Here is a 21,025-nt window from a genome sequence, read left to right as displayed (position 1 = left end):
CCGCGGGAATTACGTTGGAGCTCAGTTCTCTCTCGTCTTTTACAGACCGTGTCCAAGAGTCCAAGATGGCGGCTGAACCAGCGCGTGCAACCGCAATCTTTCACTATGAGATGGTTTTTCTCTATATATTTCCGGATTACCACTTTGTTTACAATATTTGCAGTGTAAATGGGATCAAAAAATGTTTTCGGTGAAGAGATGGTCGGATTTGATCCCAAACAAAAAGAGCAAGGCAGAGATTTGTCTTCCCTGCAGTGTGGTTTTTGTGGCTCCGTTTCTGGCTTGACAACTCGACTTGTGGTTCAACCTCTTGACGTTTTAAAAATACGATTTCAGCTACAGATTGAACCTACGTCAAAGGTATTTAATTTTAAATAAGCTTGTAACTAGATCGGAATGATATGTGCTGTTTTATGCTGTGAACAAATAGTCAAAACTTGTAAATAAGGTAGGTAGCTAGTGTAGTTTAATTTAGTCTTATGTAATCAGTAAGCATTCCAGCAGTGCACATCCCCCTGGGTGGGGGGGGGGGGGGAGGAGGGGGGAATCAGTGGAGTATTTTTCCACAATTGAGCATCGGTATTAGCCTACTGAAAGGCATTTGATGGCCTTTTGATTTTCACCTCACAGCTCTGTCACTTACTTTGAATGTTTTAACATTCAAGTGCAACCTAAAATGCATTCATTAAAATGCATCAGTTAATTTCAAGGAGTGGCCACCCCCCCCCCCCCCCTTACTTCTTCCCACACAGGCTGAACTCTAGGCATTAGCATTTATTGAAAATAAACTGGCAAATGCCATGGCCACATGGTAGGGAAAAACGAGCTGGTCAAATCCTACACAGTAAATCCAATATTATTTCTCAGTACATGGCAGTGACCATTTGCCCTCCTCATATGCAGACAGTTAATCAAGAATCTATTGTCTTTGCTGATAAACTTATCTTGGAAACAAAATACAGTATTTTAAGGTGCTGAAAATCACATTGGGCTCACACTTGTGTTTTCAATTCACCAATTAGTACATAATTTGAGAAAAAAAATGGTTTGTTACGTGATATATGCCGATGGATTTATTTTTACTTTATATTATTAGCTTCACCTATTACATGATACAGAAAAATAAAGGAATAAGTATAATAAATGCTAAATTAGGCAGGGACACCACAACAGCAATAAGCCAATTACAGTGGTCCCAGGATTGTGTCTTCAGTAAGAAATCCAAGATGGTGGATGTCCGGACAACTTTGCAATACAGTGTATGTCCGATCAAAACAAAGATTGTGCAGTTTCAGAAAATATCCATACTCCTCCCATGGAAGGTTATTTGTTTCCCCCCCCCCCCCCTTCTCCCCCCCCCCAAGAAATTCCAGGTTATCTTCATATTTTGCTTCTGAAATTTTTGCAGGACCCTCTTACTGACCCCAGTTACTACTCAGTGACCTCCCTTGATGTGATGCCAGTCTATTACTGAGCACTGTTACCTCCCAAACTTTGTTTATGTTTTCCTTTAAGTTGTCCTTGTAATCACTTGCACTTTTTGTTACAGGTAAGGAATAGGCAAATTTAGATTGTGGGTCCCCACACACTTTGACACTTTTTTTTCTCTTGCAGGGTTCAGCTGCTGGCAAATACTCAGGAATATGGCAAGCATTCAGGCTAATTTATAAGGAGGAAGGATGTGCTTCACTTTGGTACTTAATTTTAAGAACTTGCATTGTTAATGCCGGCATGCACTAGGAGACAAGTGCCCGGACTTGTAGACTAGTTTTTCTTGTTGAAGTCATAAAATTATGACATCTCCAAACTATGATATGGTTGACCACCCCCACAATTTGTCAATGTTTTTTCCCAAATACAAATGGGATGCGATATAGTTCATGGGAATACCTAAATTATACATTAGAAGATAAGCTCATTTTTGAAGTTAATCATTTTTGCATTTAAGCTCATTTCCATCAAAACCAAACCTTCTTTTATAAAATGTTGATGGACATAATTTTAAAATAAGCTGATCAGTAGCTTTGTATTTGCTGATTTGGAAACAATGCTGCTTTCCTAAGGGGCAAAGGGTTAATGCACAAAATAATAGCTACACGCTATTAGGAAAACGGTTTTTGAATTCCCCTTATTCTACAGAGCATTATTGACAGACTCACGAAGAAGCCAAAAGGATTTTAGGTGGCTGATTAACCAGGGTTGCCATGGTGAGGGAAACGTCAGAGAAAAACAATTTTTTCAAGGTCAGGAAAAAGTCAGGGAATTTTGTATCAAGTCTGAAAAACTGTAAATTCTGCATTGAGGTACTTGGTGAAAAGTCGGGATTTATTTTGTCTAGCCACAAGGTTTTCAAAAGAGTTTGTTCTCGGGCAACTCTAATACAATTTCAAAGAACATTTATGAAGGAATTGCTTTTTTGTGGCCTCATTGCCAGCTTTATTGCTTTATTTTTTTTTTCCTGATGAATGGCAACCCTGTTTATGGCTTAAGATGAGTTAAATGCCACCTGTAATGTTCTTAATCTAAACAGGAAAGGACATGTACCAGCACAAGTTCTATCAGTGGTTTATGGATATGTGCAAGTAAGCAATGTTTTTTTTTTAGAAGTAGTGACTTTAGTAGTAACTGTAGCATAACTAGCTTATGTGATGAAGTTGTTCAGATTGTTCATGCAACATGCAACAATGAATGATTTGTGAGAGTCAACAGTCAGTCAAGTGGAATAAAATTCATGCATACCGGTGTAGTGGGTTTTAATCCAAGTTGAGAAGGGTCACTCCATTGTATACTATTGTTTACCTTAAGATGGATATTAAACTGTTGTTGTTAGTATTATTAGTATTAATCTCATGTTAATGACACCTATTTTACATGTACTTATCTGGGAGGAAATCTCAGTCACATTAAGTTCCTGATCTTCTTCAAGATTTCCTCACCTCTCATTACTTTTTGTTTACCATGTTTACTTTCTTTTAAAAATTCATGCATATCTTTTTTATAACAAAACTGTTTCTCTATGCCTGTATTTTTCAGTTCACAGCATTTGAAGCCATCACAGAAGTCATTGGGAGAAGATATCCTGTCTCTTCAACTCCAAAGTGGAAACCAGGTGCATATCTTCTGTGTTTCTAGCATGTTCAAGGAATGTTTTGTTCACTTTGACCTGGAGAGTTGACTAGCATTGTAATATTAAAATTTTCAGTTGGATTCTGTACTTTTTTCGTAAAACACAGTGACTCACTTTGTCTGTGGTGGAATCGCTGGATGTCTTTCATCCACCATAGCTCAACCAATAGATGTTTTACGCACAAGACTTGTGGCTCAAGGGGAACCAAAGGTATGCTTAAGGCAAGAAAATGTTTTCTAAAGTTCTTGATGACCCATGTTGCCTCTTTTGTGTAACCTTTGCCATTTAAACTTAACAGATTTACTCTTTGTTTGATTGAAGGTTTACAAGAATCTTCATCAAGCTGCTTATAGAATGTGTGTTAATGAAGGAGTCCACTCATTTTACAAAGGTGGGTTTTCTTAGTTTCAGTTCAATTTTCTTAATTGTTTGGTGATGGTGGTATACTGTGGCTACAGAGGGGAGACAACAGTGATTTTTGTCAGGTCAATCTACCCTTCATACCCATCATTAGAGCTCTCTATAAACCCTCTTCTTCTTTAGGTCAGAACGGATATTATAGGAGGATTGTTATTTCACCAGCAATCCCTTTAGGTTCTAGTCATGCATAATTGCAATACATTGAATCGCACCTTTGGATGTTTCATGCTTATTTGCTTGTTTCATTTAGGACTGGTGCCAACTTTAGTTCAGATTTTTCCACTCGCTGGTTTGCAGTTTGGATTTTATGCCCTTTTCAAGATCCTTTGGGAAGTATCATTTGGTATCAAGGTAAACTGATCTTTTAGTCATAACTTATACTTCACAAAGAAGCTTCCCCTCTCAGAGAAAATAACATAAAGTGAATGCCACTGGTTGCCCTCCACAGCAGGTTGAAGCCAAGTCACATCAATTCAGTGTAGGTCCTTGGTAATGAACTGGATTTTGCTTTTGGGCCAGTGTACTTAGCCACACTTAGCCAATAGCCAAACAGTGTATTCAGGTAGTGTGGTGCAAGTGTTTCTGATCTCTGGGTAAATTTTTTCTAGCTTGTACAACGATCAAACAGCTACCAGGCTGGTGGGACTTCCTTTTGGGCTGGTGAACTCACCCTGTCTATTTCAACCCTTCCTGACTTTACTTATTGACTTAATAAGTTATGATAGAGTGAATGACCTCTGGGCAAATGAACCTTCTCAGCAAGCTATTCAAACAGCTGTGGAGAAGAAAATGAATCTTGAAGTAAGCAGCTGCAAGTTGGTTGCTTTTCCTTCTGGGCTGGTTGGTAGACCTTCACTAGTCCAACAGCAGGGCAACACTTATGAAAGTGACTAGAGCACCAAAGCTCACAATTTGTTTAAAATAATCCTGTATTCCCATTGGGTAGCAAAGGTTTAATTTTGTCATTTCTAAATTTGACAGAAAAATGATCCTTATCAACCAGCTGATATTGAGGAGAGTCTTGTGTGTGGTGCACTGTCAGGAATTTGCAGTAAAGGTATCATTTACCCTCTGGACATGGTTAAGAAGAGACTACAGGTGTGTAAACTGCCAGCAGGTTCTGTTCTCACTCTGGGAGGGGAGTGGCCAACTGGTTCTCCAATCCCTGACCCTATTTCACACCAAACATACTATGTAACTATTTAAACACCCGCTTTTCAGTCATCCCAGCCACTAAAATCCATAGCTGTTCTTAGACAAGGCTTCATAACCATTTTCATACTACTGATAATAATAATGATGATGATTGTTTATTCAACCTTTTTGCAGCATAAACTGAATTACAAGGCGGGCCATTGATTACATACAAATATCTCGGAATTGTGACACATAAATTTAACTGTTAATGTTAAGACATATCACCAAAATGGTCAAAATCTATACCCTATTTTAGAGCAAAATGGCTCAAAAACCATATACATTTAAAGCACGTAACCCCCCCCCCCCCTCCCCCCAGGTGTTTCAGGGCCTAATATGTAGCTTGTTGTGCATAATAAAGCTGTCTTACATTTATTTTAACTATTAAATAACTTGTTTGACAGCTTGGTGCACCCCTAACTGCGAGGAGTCTTCATTACATACATGTACTTCCATTCTAAATTAATCACTGATACTAATTCCCACAATAAGGGTTGTAAAAGAGTTCTTTCAAAGATAGCATACTAAGCAAAATTTGTGAAATTACATTGGTAGAGAGGTACAAAAAGGTTATTTCACCCTGTCATTTCTGTATACTTGGACCCCTCATTTAAAAAGTTACAGCTTGGAATGTTTCAGAAGAAAATAATGCTTTCAGTTGAAGGGGTAATTGATGGAAATAGGGTACGAATGATGATTTGACCTTAGAGTTCAAATTTCTTCAGATTTGCATGGCCTCCCAACTGATTATCATATTTATGCAATTACTGAATGTATTAATTTTATTTTGTGACCTCAACTGTTCAATTTGACAAATTAAGTTGTGACTTTTGCTAAAAACTCAACAAGAAGCAAAAAAAAAAAAAAAAAAAAAGCCAACAAGCGATTTTTTTTTGTAAATTGATTTAAGGAGTAGAGCGAACAGTAATCTCATGAAATCTCATCAACAATAAGTTAATAAACATATCTTAAGTTGGTGTGTCGAACTATTTCACACTTTTATTACAAAGAAGGCCCAGTGCATGGTTACCAGTATTCTCTTTGTTTGAGTTTAAACAGGAAGGAAAAGAAATTGTTTGTGTGTGACTTCAGTTGGTTCATAGATAGGCTTTTTAAAATCATAAGCTAATAAGGTGAATTTGAGCCTTTCCTTTGTATCACAATATACATATGGCACTAGGTTTCTAACATGACAATGAACCAATCAGTATGGCAAATAAGAGAGTAACCAGAGAAATTTGGATTCTGAGGCCAAATTGTCACTTCTGTCCCTTTTCCAGTGAGCCCTTCAATTTATTATTGTGAGTAACTGAAGTTTCTTTTTCCATTCATGAAAGGTCCAAGGTTTTCAGGAGGCGAGGGAGACTTTTGGGAAAGTTCAGAGGTACACTGGAATGTTAAACTGCTTCAAAGTTGTGGCGAAAGAAGAAGGTGTCACTGGCTTCTTCAAGGGACTGGCTCCTAGCTCGTTGAAGGTAAGGGCCTCACCTGTGGGTCAGAACTTTATAATCTTGCAGCTCTCATGTATGGCATTTATAAAACGTGATCCAATGTCTATCTTCAAGAACAAACCCTGCTATGGCAGCAATCATGCCCCCTGTATATTTAAGGTATTCCTGGACACTACAATGACCATGATTGATTACCATGAGAAACTTCCATGCCAAATTTCAGGTCAAGTGAACCAAACTCCCAAGCAGACCTACTGCATTTCCTTTGTTTCATTCAAACTGCACATTAAATTTTGCCTGCTCCTGCTCTTACTCAAGAATTTGTTTATGTTTTGGCTGAAACAAACTTTTGTTTCTTTCATGCAGGCTGGTTTGTCAGTAGCCCTGATTTTTTGTTCGTATGAACAGTGCCTTGCTGTAATAAGAGGTTATGTCCATGATGAGGAAACACAAGTGACCACATCAACAGCATCAAGATGACAGCCTCAACAGATTAATGGAATCATGCAGTGCAGTAGCTTTTAAATGCACTGTACCAAGCTGGGTCATAGAGATTATTGAACTAAAAGTTCTAAATTTTTTCAAAGTTCAATTTTTCCAAATTTAATTATTATGGATCATCATGATGCTAGCATGGTTTGAATGTGAACTTGATAACTAAAAACTCTTATTTACTGTAAGTTAACAATATTAGTCAGAATGAAAACAAAGGTGTTTCATAACACAGGTCGGAACAGTGTTAGAATAAATTATAATATTATGACTGTTTTAATATATTTAATGATTGTAACAAAGCTGTATATTTAATAAAAAAATTGTTATTAGTTTATTACAGTTGCATGCTATTCAGTTAATTTTACACAATTGTATTATCTGAAACTTTATAACAGCTGTAGAAAACTGTTCTTCTAAAAAGTCATTGTGATTTCTTGCGAGAATGTTACCAGAAAGTGATTTTTATTGCTTTATTTTGTTGCAGTCTTTAGGATACTTAAGACCAACAACTCAAATTTATTGCTATTAATGCAAGAGGTGATTTAAATGAACAAAATAACAATTCAGATATATCAAGAATAACTATTGGTCTTTTAGAGTGATAACATATTTTCTTTTTTTCCAAAATCCTGGTGATGTCATTGAAAGATAAACCCCCAAAAATTAACACTCTATTTCCTACGCTGTTCAAAACATTAATAATTTATGCTGTAAAACTGTGAGCGCCTTAATTGTATGTTCCTTTTTTTTTGTAGCATGCAAATGACATTGTCATATTATCTACCTATTTTTTGTTCATTTTCAATGGGTTGTATTTTTTATCAGAGAGTTAGATTTAAAGTATTCAAACACCTAAATAGTATTTATTCAGTTTTTTAATACATTGTAATGGGCTGGGTCCCATTTTTATCTCTTGATGAGGTTTTCATATTCATTAAAAAAGTGTAAACTTTTGTTGTACTTTTTATGTAATGTTTAAAACACGAGCAGCAGTGTTTTATCGGGATTTAAAACCACGAGGCGGAGCCGAGTGGTTTTAGACCCGATAAAACATGTGCAGCGAGTTTTTTGAACGACTTCAAAAACATTCCTAGAAAAGCGTGTGTCAAGAGAGTTCATAACAATGATGTTTTTGGGAACGTTGAAAAGTAGCATACAAGAGAAACATTAAACACCGCATACTAAAAAGGAGGAGGTTTTATCGGATGTAAAACCACTGCACGTGATGTTTTATCAACCATTTGATACGGTAAATGGGCTTATGAATTATTAATGAGTTTTTGAATGTAGTATGACCGTGTCTCTCCCATGAGCCATGCCACTACGGGTTTAAGGTGCAAGGATTAGGAAGGCACCTTAAAAATGAATGATTGGAGTTTAGTTAAACAAGTAGTCATAACATTGGCTGTGCGAATGGTAGAGTGATGTGGAAACATGCGCTTGCTTTCTGGATCCCTGAGGAGATGAATGAGTGGCAGTTTGATCTCACGTTTCTCCTACATGCCATGTCACCAGGCATTGAAGGTGGAAGGATGCGCCTTGAAAATAAATGATTGGAGTATAGTTAAACAATCATATTGGCTCTGCAAGTGCGAGAGTGTCTGAAGTGAGTCTGATTCCTACCACTTGTGTAGCCAACATGACAGCCACTTGTGTTAACTACACTCCAGGGCCCTGGGCATCCTAACATATGGTTTAATGTGGAGAAAGAAACTGGTCATAAATTACCATTCTTCAACATCCTTATCGATAACAAAAGTGCCCACTGTTACTAGTGTTTACTACATGAATACCTTTACTGGCCTTTTAGCTAATTCAGTTTCACCTTCTATTCTTATAAACACGGTCTTCAAACTCTTGCTAGGGCACTTTTTGGCTAGGCTTTCACAAGGGTATTAAGAAACTTATACACATTATTAAGAAGAATATTTTTCCTACACACTTCCTCAAAAGGATCGTTAACTGTCATGACTTGAGTGAATACGTTCCGGACAGGTCTGTTCCTGACAAAACACCCACATTTTATACATAGCTTCCTTGCATAAGCCCCTTTTCCCCTGCTGCATACAAATAATTTATGCCACCTTTGCAAACATCACTGTTAAAAACGAGATGTCAAACTAGTTACTTTTCATTAAAGGCCAGTGCCTAGTAATACAGTGGTATTTTTGTTTGGTTTATGACTATGCGGGAAAAGTAGATCTTAGCACTGAGGGATATTGGAATCCATAAAGAAAATTGGGGGTAACCACGCATTTTTTAGAGATAATTAAGCAACAAGTATTCTAAAAAGCGCTAAAGTACAAAGCAATGTATGGCATTTTTTCCCAAATTGAAGCTGAATTGTCTCTGAGGGGGAGAGAAACTCCTCTCTCCCCCTCGTCTCACGCTCCGCGCTCGCGAGTCGCGCTTCGTGCTTAATGTCTCTCTCTTCCCACTCGGCTCAATAAGCGCCTGTTATGCAGGCTACAAGACAACCTGGCATTTTTCCACACACATTCATAAACACCTGACTTTTGATGGGGCCTATCTTCAGTACTTACAAACTCTGAAAAATGTTGCATTTTTGCTCTTTCACAACTTTAAATGCAACTTCCAGTTTTTTCTTAAAATAAAAGGATCTGTTCATATCCGTCAGGAACAGCCTACTTTGAACAACTGACCGCACTTTTTTTATTTGATTGAAGAGTTTTTTAAGAACATTTCTAGCTTGGAACTATTTCAAATAATGTGAAATTTGTGAGCTCAGTTAGGTATCTTTTCACATACTTTTTGACTTACTTAAGGATTAACTGTATGCATAGTTTTACTGTACTATCTTTTCGTACTCAGATTAATAAATCCATGATATCAAGTTAAATCAAGTTCTTGTTGTTGTTGTTTTTTTTACTAATGGGGTGGGAGGGTAAACGATACAAGCAATGAGCCGATTGGATCTTTCAAATCTCGCGATGGCGCGTAAGGTAAAGAAATTTTTTTTTCTCTGTTGCAGTAAAGAGGGGCTCCCCCCTCATGAAAATATAGTACAAAAAAAGGGGAGAGCGAGGTGGGTGTATGAAACGAGTGTTGATACAAAGTTTCAAACGAATTAAAGGTAAAGTCGTTTACACACTGAATGACGTGCTTTAACGATTCCTCGTTAAGCTTAATAATTTTTTTTTTGACTCACTTATTTGTACGTTATATTCACTTCTGATAGGAGAACAAACAGGAAGAAGAAGAGTATTGTAGGCGATAGTTTTTTCATCATTGATAATCTTATTGCGAAAGTTGGAGCGGCTCCGTGAAGAGAAGAGTATGTTCGCAGTAACTTTCTTATGACCTCGTACTTTCACTCGATGTCCAAGTGATTTTTTTTCTCGCCAACGAAAACAGCAAAAGACTCGCTTTTTGTTCTACTTACTCTCCCAGAGTGGATTCGTCGGTTCCTTTGATGCACCATGATCCGAATGATCTGAGATCACAAATCCGTTTTTGGATCCTCCCAAAAAAACGCACCCTCAGTGCTTAATTGGCTTTAATTCATCGCGTCCATAATTGATCGGTCTCTGGTTACTTTAGCGGAGAAATCTTTGCGGTGTCGTTTTCAAAAGCACAACAAACTACGGAGAAAATAATGGACGAGCAAGGAGAATTGAATGCTTGATCAGAGTGAGAAAAATTACAGCGAAGCGATTTTCCCCGCTAGCGAAAAGATAAAGGGGCTCGCTTTTCGGACTAAAAGGAAGAGCTTAAGTATCCTGAAGAGTGAGCGATAATGGATTAATGCTGTTTTCTTTTTTTCTCGCGAAAAAAAAACAAACTTTCAATTTAAAGGAGCTGTTACACTAGGCAATTTTTCTTGCAACTTGTCTCGCAATTTCGTTGCGACGTTGCACGACACAACTTGCACGGATCGTTCCCTAGTGTAACATGCCCTGAAATGAACATGCCTCGCAACGCTTTTGTTGCAGTAACCGTTGCACGAAGTAGAACCGACTTCTACTTCTCGCAACGATTGCGACAACAACAAAATTGCGAGACATGTTCGTTTCAGGGCATGTTACACTGGCAAACCATTCGTGCAACTTGTGTCGCAACAAAATTAGGGGTATCGAATGGTCTTTGCGAGCATTTGCGAGCATGCGAGCAGTGTGTTTATTTTTGCGAGCACGAGCACTGAGTTGACAAATTTTTTTTTTGCGAGCAGCGAGCACTTTAGAAAATACAGATGGCAAGTGTCTTTAGAAAAATACAGATGGCGAGCAGTGAATACTTTGAGTACTTCGTAAATTTTCCGCTGGCCAGAATCTCTCTTTTATTTATAATTATATTGCTAGTCAGAAATCCCATTCAAGCAACCATTGTATTATTTGTTAATTTGGATACCGATCCAAATTAACTATTAATTTGGATACCGAAGATATTTGAAATAATATATTCCTGACAAAATCAGCATTATTTTTTACCCTTAAATAATACACAATATAATCAATAGGTAATACGACTACATGCTTGTCCAATTTGGAAATACAGTCGGACCTCTATTAAGCGATCACCTATTAAGCGGCCACCCTCCATTAAGCGGCCACTCTCCAAAGTCCCGAATTATTATTTTGTCAGTAAAGTGCTGTATTCGATACTTCTATTCAACGGCCAACCTCTATTAAGCGGCCAGTTTTCAAAGTCCCCAGGGTGGCCGCTTAATAGAGGTCCGACTGTAATTGGATTCAAAAAATTCCTCGGACGGCCTCGTCCAATTTGGCGGTCCTCGGAATTTTTCTCATCCAATTATTTCCAAATTGGACAGCATGTAGTCCTATTACATAAACAAATAGGATACGTTGTTTTGCGCAAAGTAATAGCTAATAATCTGGCTGACACCTCCAAAACAGAACAATAGTTACAGGCTGAACTCAGTTGAAGAAAGACTGAAGCCAGAGGTAAGGATGTTTCAACCTTTTTGTTTAAACCATATCATAACTGATATATCTTTATATATGTATAAAAAATAACTACAAAGGAGGATTAACCAAATTTCGAGCAATCGAGCACATGTTAACAATGGCCGCTTAGCGATATATCAATGTTTGTGAGGAAGAAGTAAATAGGATAAGAGAAAATGCAATTCCGAAAGGCACTAAAGATGCAGCTAAGTCCGGAGTGACACTTTTCGAAGGCAAGATATGAACATTTTGCTAATGCCATCCCCTTTTTTTCTCTGTTTAGCGTCGTCCGACTGACCCAGAGTTTCGCGTTTTCAAACTGAAAAAAAAAAGTTACGCATAACACAATGAAGGTAATGACACATTATTTCAAACTGGCAAAACAGTGTGCAGTTTTGGTGGTTCATCCTTTTTTCCCTGATCTCGTTTGATTTTAAGAACGACGTCGATTTTTACCCTCTTCCGAGATTGCCGCCATGTTGACTTTGCAACCACACCTTGTTGTTTCCAGGCTCCACGGATATTATGCTGATGAGGTACCGGGCCTCCTAGCTTCCAATTTTAATTTTTTAATTTTTTTTTTACCTTTTCCGACCGACCGACCCAAAATCAGAAAACGTATTCGACAATAAACGAAAAAAAAGGGGATGGCCTAACTGTAATAAAAAAAACCTTGTAAATTGCAGTAGAAGTGTTGTCGATGTCGATGGCTGAAAATGAAAACAACAAATTGATTATGTTAAATTTGCACAAAGATATTCTTTATTTAACAGAATGATTATCACAAACAAAACGAATTTAAGACAGAATTTGAAAGCATGGAAGTAAACGAGATGAATAAATGTCTCTCTGAGTCTTATTACGTTTCTGTGAGGAGAAAAGAGGGTTTTTTATAATCTGAAAACTACTTTTTTGTCCGTTCGAGCGGCTGTCGACCACTGATCTGCGACAACCGTGTGCTTGTTTAGTGAAGCCAATAAAGGACTTAATTCCTACCTGAAGCAGCTTATCTCCGAGGGCAACTTATAAAAGTCCGTTTACAGGCGAAGCCATCAACAAGAAATTGTGCGATTAAGTGGAAAGTGCCGGCTATCGCTAACACTAACTTGTGATCAGTTAGAGTTTTACACCGAACAGCCTGGTCCTTCTCCATCTGTTTTGATAAACGCCGGGTCGGAGAAACCCAACATCCATTCATTCATTCATTCATTCATTCATTCATTCATTCATTCATTCATTCATTCATTCATTCATTCATTCATTCATTCATTCATTCATTCATTCATTCATTCATTCATTCATTCATTCATTCATTCACAGAAGTCAATGCTTCGCCGGTCTCACTGAAGCGGCAGTAAAAGAATACTGACATTCTGCTTGAGACATGTGCAGTTTGTCGATTGAGCATGTGATCGGCAGACTGCGCGTCTCTGTTGATTGACGCGTGACACTTTAAAACATATAAAAAAAAAGAGAGGCGAAAAATTGTTAAATAATAATTTAATGCTTGCTATATCTGAAAGTGAGCAGGTAAATATCCATTTGTTTCAAAGAGGTCAGCGAAAAATGAACCATCGACTATCTAAATCTACAGCTATTTGATTACTTAATATTCGCGGGAATTTGTAGCGAAACAGACGTGCAAACCACTAACGACAAAGTAAAAACTTTGAAGTGATTACTCAAACCAATCACAACAGACGTACACAGCGCAATGCACCAATCAGAATGCATGTAACCAGAGTCAAGATCGGGGAAACACGTGCAAGCAAGTCACGATTGGGTTTGCTTCTCATTTGCTGACAAAGTGGCACATGAGAATGATGTATAATCAGTAAATGACACACGCATACTCGGAAAAAAAATCCCAGTGCTCCTATCAGGAGTCGAACCTACGACCTTCCGATTACTAGTCCGGATGCTTCTCCTGTAGCTCAGTGGTAGAGCATCCGAACTAGTAATCTGAAGGTCTTAGGTTCGACTCCAGATAGGAGCACTCGGATTTTTTTTTCGAGTATGCCTGTGTCATTTACTGATTAATACATCTTTCTCATTTATGCACCAGGCTTAACATATTCAATCACATTATTTCCAAAGTAGCACGTGTTTTGTCAACCAATCACATAGCGTAGTAAAGCAAACACAAATCAACTTTCGACACTTAATTGAAAACTGCTCTTAGCAAGGAAACTACTATCTCCTCATCCTTTTGATCATATATGTTGATCGACGATTAAGTAAGTTTTATCAAACACATTCACTTGTGTTAGATTTGTAAAAAAAACTGTCTACCTTATTTATAACTTACAAGATAGCCATACTGAAATTCAAATGTGTGTATTTCGAGAACTTTAAATGCTACCAAATTAAAACTTAATACTTTAACTCCAAAAATATGTGAGGATTGGCTCTTCTCTTTTAAAGTTGAATCAAAAAATTGCATTGCTGACAACGAAAACTGCAACAAAAACTGCGAAAAACACAAATCGCTATGTTATACAACTGTGATAAGTCAATGTTCTCATTCCAAGTGATTCCACTGTCCACGTTACTGACGTCCTTTTTCAAAAGAAACTTGCCATTTGCCGGGCACTCCTTGGCGGTGGGCGGACGGCAAGACACCTGCAACTGGTAAACAAATATCGGCCGGATTATGTAGGGTTAGTGTTGAAATCTGATATGGCAAAATAATTACCCACTCCGGCCAGGCGCATAACTACCAAACTGGAGGGCTTGGAAATTAAAGTTGCCATGTCAAATTGTGTTCTAATGCACTTGTTGAATTTGTACATAATCAACTTATCTACCACTACTTCAGTTACTTTGATCGCAACCCACTAGCTACAATCAACTTCATTTCCTCCGCCTCTTTTGGAACCTTTGAACTTTGATCAAATCGTTTAAATCATTCTATCAAATGGAGTTCCAATTGTCTATTGCCTCGCACCGCGCTACCCCCGTATTTTTTTTTATTTATTTATTTATCTATTTCTTTTGCTACCCCCGTATTTGTTGAAGACTTTTTAGTAAGCGCGACCTCTTAGACCTCGGCAATTACATTGAATCAGTAGTTTTAAACTTGTTTATGCGCGCATGCGCAATAAACGAGTTATCGTAATGTCCGCTGAAACACATCCGCTCGATCAGATGTAAAGTTTATATCAATTTAATCGGAATTTAAGGTTACTCCCATGTTTCGCGATTGCCTTCAGGGAAATCTAGCATAGCGCGCTGCTTTCGATAAAACCACGGAAAACTATATATCACTGTAAAGGTGATAAATTGAAGTTTGCGAAAATATCAGTGTTTTTTTATTTTGTTGGATACATAAGCGGTCAGACCATTTTGGCCAAATTACGTTGAAATCTGGCAAATCTACATACCCTATTAATTCATTTGAAGACGGGCAAAAACAAAAGCCGTGTTTTCGGCCTTGAAAAATTTTCCGAGTTTTCGCACCTCATTAAAATACTTGTGCCGCCGGCCAATCAAACACAAAGAAGCATTCCCTGGTGAGTTCTGTAAGCATTTAGTGTTACTGTTGTAAACCAAAACAAAGAAGAAAACGGCAGATAGACGCAAAACATGAAACTGGCAGCCCCAGCGGAGTTGACACGAGACACGCACTTCTCACCGCTATCAGTACATGAGGCTGCGCGCTGAGGTTCGCTGCTTATTTTCAGCCGGTCAACAACGACGAAAGTGGCTGGATTGTCGCCGGCATCTTCGATTTCGGACTACGAACTGATGTTCGACTCTCCACTATCCGATTTCTCGACCTCTAATTTCTCTGCTGCCGAGGCAGTTATAGAAAATCTGACTGGTTGTACCAAGAACCCTTGTCGCTCTCCGCCAGCTGAAGTTTTTTGGCTTCGTCAAATGATTTTTCGACCTTCTTTGGGCCCGGTTTTTTCTTAACTGTCACGCAAGGCGACTTTTCTAGTTTCCCTTTCTTCATAACAACCTTTTAGTACACGCAAGGCTTGAATCCAAAATGGAACGCTGTTTCACAGTAAAATTTTACATACAACGCCGTGACATGCGATGAACACGATGTAGACAAAAATATGCAAATTTGCCGGTAATTCGCGGGTTTTGCCGCGTATTAAATATCTCAAAACAGTCCCGCATAAATTGGATTATGACACCTTCACTCGCTCACCGCTTTTCCTACAAAACTTTGTTTTTCAGATAGCTCGCGTTCTTTTTAAAATTTCTACCGGCTGTTTTCACGAAACTTTGCATCCCTTTCTTGTTTCAACAATTATCTAAAAAAATTTATTTGAGAAAAATTCGACCTTTCTCCGCTATAAGTAACCTTAATCAGAGTCATAAATTATTCATGAGTCTGCGTATTGTACATGTGTTCACCATAAGCCGCCATTACGGGACAAAAATAAAGGACGTAAAATCCTGAACTCAACGAATAATGTATTCTTAAAAAAAAACAAAAAAAAAAACAGCTAGTATGTGTGTTGTCTGCTAACTCCTTCCATTGACCGAAACTAAGGGGCAACTTTCCTTTCAGGACGGATATTTTCCAAAAGTTCGACTTCGATTAACCTCCCTCGCAGACGCTCTTTGGTTCTTCTCGTTGGGGAGGAAAGATTGCGTGACCAGCCATCTACGAGAGAGGCTACACCTCGATCGATAGGCGGAGCTGCTTGTTTCAGCAAACATCAAACGCAAACATGAAAACCTTAAAAGGAGCTTACCGTACAAATCCGAGGGAACGACGTGACTAAAAGAATACGATAAATCCCCCTTCGGAGTCAAGCGTAATCGATAAGATCAGGCCGCGTAAACACTGAATTTATATACAGGCGAACAAAACATTTCATTTATCTGGCCGCAATATAAAAAAGAAAACGTTTAATTAACTTTTAAGACCCAAGACCATTCCGCGGGTGAGAGGCTAAGGGTAAAGTAGGAAACTAAACAAACACTGAAAGTTTTCTAATGCACAGCGACAATCAACGCTTGATGTATTTCTATATTTATGTTCACTTGGATAAAGCCACAATAGCAACTTCAACAAGATTGAAAGCTTATTCCGATGTTATAAAACGCTGACGGAAACCGTCGTTTGAACGTAGAAAGGAATATTACCATACTGAAAGAGGACAGTAACATTTGGGTCACGTGCTAGGCAACCAAAATTGTTCACATGCATCATGTTTCATTTGACAAGAACTACACGCGAGGAAAAAAATAGGTAGTCGAAGACTACATGTAGCTACTTCTGTAGGAAGGGAATAAAATTAAAGGCAGTCTATGACCGCATGTGGCTACTGCTTTATTTTGTAGAATATTGCAGTAAAGAAGCAATGTTGTATAAAATTCAGAGGGGTTAATGAACTGCTCTAGTCAGTGCCAAACAAGTTAAGTGCAAGTCAAGTTCATTACTGAGAACACAACTTGACATGGCAAGCCGTTAAGTGTTCTTTGGCATATTTTAAGACCTCAATTCGAGGGCCGCGAAATCGAGGCAAATTCGGTGATAACATACACATATTTATATCCGAGAAATCTCAAAAGCTTCTGGCACAGAAAAGGCAGGCTATTCACGTACGCTTCCTGAAATGGTCTGCTGCAAAGCCATCGATGGCGTCCCTGAATCCTTGTAGCGTAGTTTGACGCGAGAACCGCTTTTAATACGGCTACCACTATTCACTTCTGTATTTACGAATTGGCTCACAGAAGCTTTTGATTGTCTTTCTATTAAAATCAGAATGAACGGAACACCATATATTAAACGGTATAAGGGGTATTGTGTTCTTCCGGTTCCAAAAAGTTTTGATCTACGCCGAAAAGGTAGAATTGTTACTCATCCTCTTATGATGTTCATAAATCACGGAATAAGAAAAGTCCAATAAAAATACACCTTTTTCTCTCCTGTCACCGAACCATTTATTTATTTCCAGCGGAATGAGGGGGAGTATCCTGAGTAATTCATTCAACACACATAAGGAAAAGATCATTGATCAAACTAACCTTTACTTTCCGAAATCAAACTTCACGTTATCTCCAATCAGCATGAAAGGCGCCCAGTTCCCCAAGTCATGAAAGCCGTTACTTCTCATCCACTTCATTGCCTGGTGAAGAGACTCACTGGCACTTTCCCCACGAACCAGGTGTTTGTAGAAACGACTCATTAACTGCTCTGTTGCTTCGTCTGGTATGGGCCACAGGGCCACCAATACTGAGCGTGCACCGGATCCTAGGAAAGCCCGAGCGATTCCAATAACTCCCTCAGCTCTAACCTGTCCTTGGGCGCTGTGACAACAGCTGAGTACTACAAGTTTGGCACGCAGTTGAACTTGTGAAATGTCATCCATCGTCAATAGGTAGTCTTTTTCGCATGGAGTCGCGTTGGTGAGGCGTTCAGGGGCGAGGGCAATTTCTCCTCTTTCGGCATGGCCATGAGCAGCAAAATGAATCAGACTTACAGAAGGTATTCTCTGAAGAACCGCCTGCTTAGTTGCTCGCTCCTCTAACAAAGGCTCAGCTCCGAGTAGTTCTGCTATCATCTCCGCTTCCTTTCTTGCAGAGGGCAAGCGACAAGGGTTCACGTTGCGTCCCTTGTAAAGCACGTCCCCAACGTCCGGATCTCCCACTATCAGTGCCCCGGTCTGACTGTGATAATCTGCTGGACTGTCCCGGATGAGACCAAGAGTCGACAAAGAAGGAACAATGCGGATCCTGTAAGTCTGAGACAGGTATGCCTCACTTTCATCCTTTAATGCTGCGAATGGAACTTTGTACAAGGAGCGATGAGGAACAATCACCAGTTCAGGTTCGTCAAGAAAGTTAGCCACGGGAGCAATGATCATTTGGTAACACTCGGCTAGGCTGGGAACGGGTTGGAGGTCTTCATCTTCCTCGGTCTCCAATAGGCGAAAACCTGCCGAGCTCACTTCCTCCGATGCTTTATGTGTTGAGTCGTCGGCTTTTAGAAAAAACAGTGATCGATCTTCGCATTGCTCTTGACGGAGGACATTAAACCTTCTGAAGGTTTTCTCACTGAAAACTTCGTGAACTTGTCTTCCCAATCCCTTTTTAACAAAACATTCGTTGACGTCTACTTTACGGAAAAGTGTTGGCCCGTTCCCTTTAAGGACCCACAAAAACATATCTTGGCAAAAATATGAAACGTAGAGACAGTTACAGTCAATTTCGTTTTTCACGATCCTTTCGATATCGGGCCATGACAGCGGATTCACTGAAATTTGTTGTTGGGCAGAATATTGATCTGAGATTAAGTCTGCCAGAGCTCTGCCTCGTTCAAGCTCTAGAACACAAAGAGCTTCTTTCGCATTTCCCATAAGACAATACATTGCGCCTAGTAATTGATAGGGACCTCTGGGCTGGTCTAACAGGGATATCTTAAATTGGTCATTGTGTCCAAGAAAACCTCGCATTTTCTCGTACTTGTTAATGCTTGCCTGGAGATTCGGCAAAGCATCGTCATTATTATTGTCTAATATTGCATTAAGTGCAAGGTGGAGGTGCGATACTGCCTCTCCTTTTAAGTAACTTATCTCTCTGCTAATGGCAAGTGCTTTCTCGTGATACTCTTTAGCCTCAGCGTATTCACCGAGAGATTGATACACAGTTCCCAGGCTCCCATAACACGTCGCTTCTCCTCGTTTGTCGCCAATTTCTTTTCTGATCACAAGTGCGTTTTTCAGGTATGTTTCGGCCTTTCCATATTCACCGAGAGATTGATACACAGTTCCCAGGTTTCCATAACACGCCGCTTCTCCTTGTTTGTCACCAATTTCTTTTGTGATCACAAGTGCGTTCTTGTGGTATGTTTCGGCCTTTCCATATTCACCGTGAAATTCATACAGAATTCCCAGGTACCCATAACACGCCAATTCTCCTTGTTTGTCACCAATTTCTTTTGTGATCACAAGTACGTTCTTGTAGTATGTTTCGGCCTTTCCAAATTCACCGAGAGATCCATACACAGCTCCCAGGTTCCCATAACACGCCGCTTCTCCTCGTCTGTCACCAATTTCTTTTCTGATCACAAGTGCGTTTTTCTGGTATGTTTCTGCCTTTCCATATTCACCGAGAGATTCATACACCATTCCCAGGTTCCCATAACACGCTGCTTCTCCTTGTTTGTCACCAATTTCTTTTCTGATCACAAGTGCGTTTTTCTGGTATGTTTCGGCCTTTCCATATTCATCTAGATATTGATACACAGCTCCCAGGTTCCCATAACACGCCGCTTCTCCTTGTTTGTTACCAATTTCTTTTGTGATCACAAGTGCGTTCTTGTAGTATGTTTCGGCCTTTCCATATTCACCGAGAGATTGATACACAGTTCCCAGGTTCCCATAACACGCCGCTTCTCCTTGTTTGTTACCAATTTCTTTTGTGATCACAAGTGCGTTCTTGTAGTATGTTTCGGCCTTTCCATATTCACCGAGAGATTGATACACAGTTCCCAGGTTCCCATAATACACCGCTTCTACTTGTTTCCTTGTTTGTTGGGATGTTTTTCCACGTACGCGCAGAAAGTGTAAAAGTTTCCTACCACATTCTATCCCACTTGTGTGATCGTTAAGAAGGCAGTACGTCTGAAACAATGATAAGTATATCCCTGTGTATGCTAATTCAACAATTTTCTTTTCTTTAGCCAGGGCTTTTTTGTTAAGCAGAATCAAACATTCCTTGCACAACTCAAGAGCTTGTTGAACTCGACTTGTGTTGCGAAGAAATGTGGCAACGAATGTACCAATAAAGATGGTCGTTATAACTTCCTCTGTGTTGTCCATGATGGTCTGAACTAAAAACCAGAGAAAGAAACCAAAAGCACAGTAGTCATGAGTTGTTTGTGATACTGGCAAACCAGTGTTGAGCGGCCACCGTATTTTCAAAGAGCGGTCAGTAACTGGTAAGGACGTCAGGTTTGGAGGCTATAAAATGCATGTATTTTACAACAGGGGCACTCAACGAGAACACTTGAGCAAAATACTTGAAATGTTATCTCTGCGTTCCCAGATCGCCCTACGCTCTTTTAATTGTATTTAAGACATTTTTCTGTAAGCTGTTAGCCGGACTGTTCGGATGCTTTAAGTTAAAATCTAACCTGCAGAAAGGTTAAGATAACGGAATTTTACAACCCGAATTAATTAATCATTCTTCTTCTTCTTCTTCTTCTTCTTCTTCTTCTTCTTCTTATTATTATTATTATTACTATTATTATTAGTATTATTGTAATAAGGGCAGTATGTCAACATGTGAATGCAAAACATAACATTAAAAACACACAAGGAGCTAGGCGGAGACCCGTGGCTAGCCCTGCGTCTAAGCTTACAATAAAATCATGTGATAAACAAAGAAAATCAATAAAAAATTTTAAAAAAAGCAGTAAAAAAAATTAAATTTTGAACATC

At 39.0% G+C, this 21,025-nt stretch overlaps 2 protein-coding genes across 2 annotated transcripts; one reads left to right on the top strand and one right to left on the bottom strand.

Annotated features, from left to right (window-relative positions):
- The first annotated feature begins 59 nt into the window (after nt 1-59).
- LOC146479070 (mitochondrial thiamine pyrophosphate carrier-like) lies at nt 60-7,643 on the top strand. Its single transcript, XM_085111338.1, has 10 exons — nt 60-360; nt 1,615-1,694; nt 2,531-2,582; nt 3,034-3,109; nt 3,234-3,337; nt 3,449-3,518; nt 3,798-3,898; nt 4,529-4,645; nt 6,082-6,219; nt 6,562-7,643. The coding sequence occupies exons 1-10, from the start codon at nt 169-171 to the stop codon at nt 6,673-6,675; spliced, it is 1,044 nt and encodes a 347-aa protein (XP_084967464.1). The 5' UTR covers nt 60-168; the 3' UTR covers nt 6,676-7,643.
- Nucleotides 7,644-14,104: 6,461 nt separating this feature from the next.
- Nucleotides 14,105-20,544, bottom strand: LOC146479069 (tetratricopeptide repeat protein 28-like). The gene is made up of 2 exons (XM_085111335.1): nt 17,610-20,544; nt 14,105-14,243 (listed from the first exon to the last, which is right to left on the bottom strand). Exon 1 carries the CDS (start codon nt 20,402-20,404, stop codon nt 17,612-17,614), a length of 2,793 nt encoding a protein of 930 aa, XP_084967461.1. The 5' UTR covers nt 20,405-20,544; the 3' UTR covers nt 14,105-14,243; nt 17,610-17,611.
- Nucleotides 20,545-21,025: the final 481 nt, after the last annotated feature.

This window comes from Pavona decussata, unplaced genomic scaffold (assembly GCF_977016875.1).
Source record: "Pavona decussata unplaced genomic scaffold, jaPavDecu1.1 SCAFFOLD_61, whole genome shotgun sequence".
NCBI classification, from domain to species: domain Eukaryota; kingdom Metazoa; phylum Cnidaria; class Anthozoa; order Scleractinia; family Agariciidae; genus Pavona; species Pavona decussata.
Note: the sequence above shows the minus strand (reverse complement) of the source record. Positions and strands in the feature narration are given on the sequence as shown.

What these genes read in the sequence shown, in the direction of transcription:
- LOC146479070 (XM_085111338.1), top strand. Translation starts at nt 169, where the DNA reads ATGGGATCAAAAAATGTTTTCGGTGAAGAGATGGTCGGATTTGATCCC. An exon ending in GAAGGATGTGCTTCACTTTG is followed by an intron (nt 1,695 to 2,530) that starts GTACTTAATTTT and finishes TAATCTAAACAG; the next exon opens with GAAAGGACATGTACCAGCAC. An exon ending in AAGTATCATTTGGTATCAAG is followed by an intron (nt 3,899 to 4,528) that starts GTAAACTGATCT and finishes TAAATTTGACAG; the next exon opens with AAAAATGATCCTTATCAACC.
- LOC146479069 (XM_085111335.1), bottom strand. Translation starts at nt 20,404, where the DNA reads ATGGACAACACAGAGGAAGTTATAACGACCATCTTTATTGGTACATTC.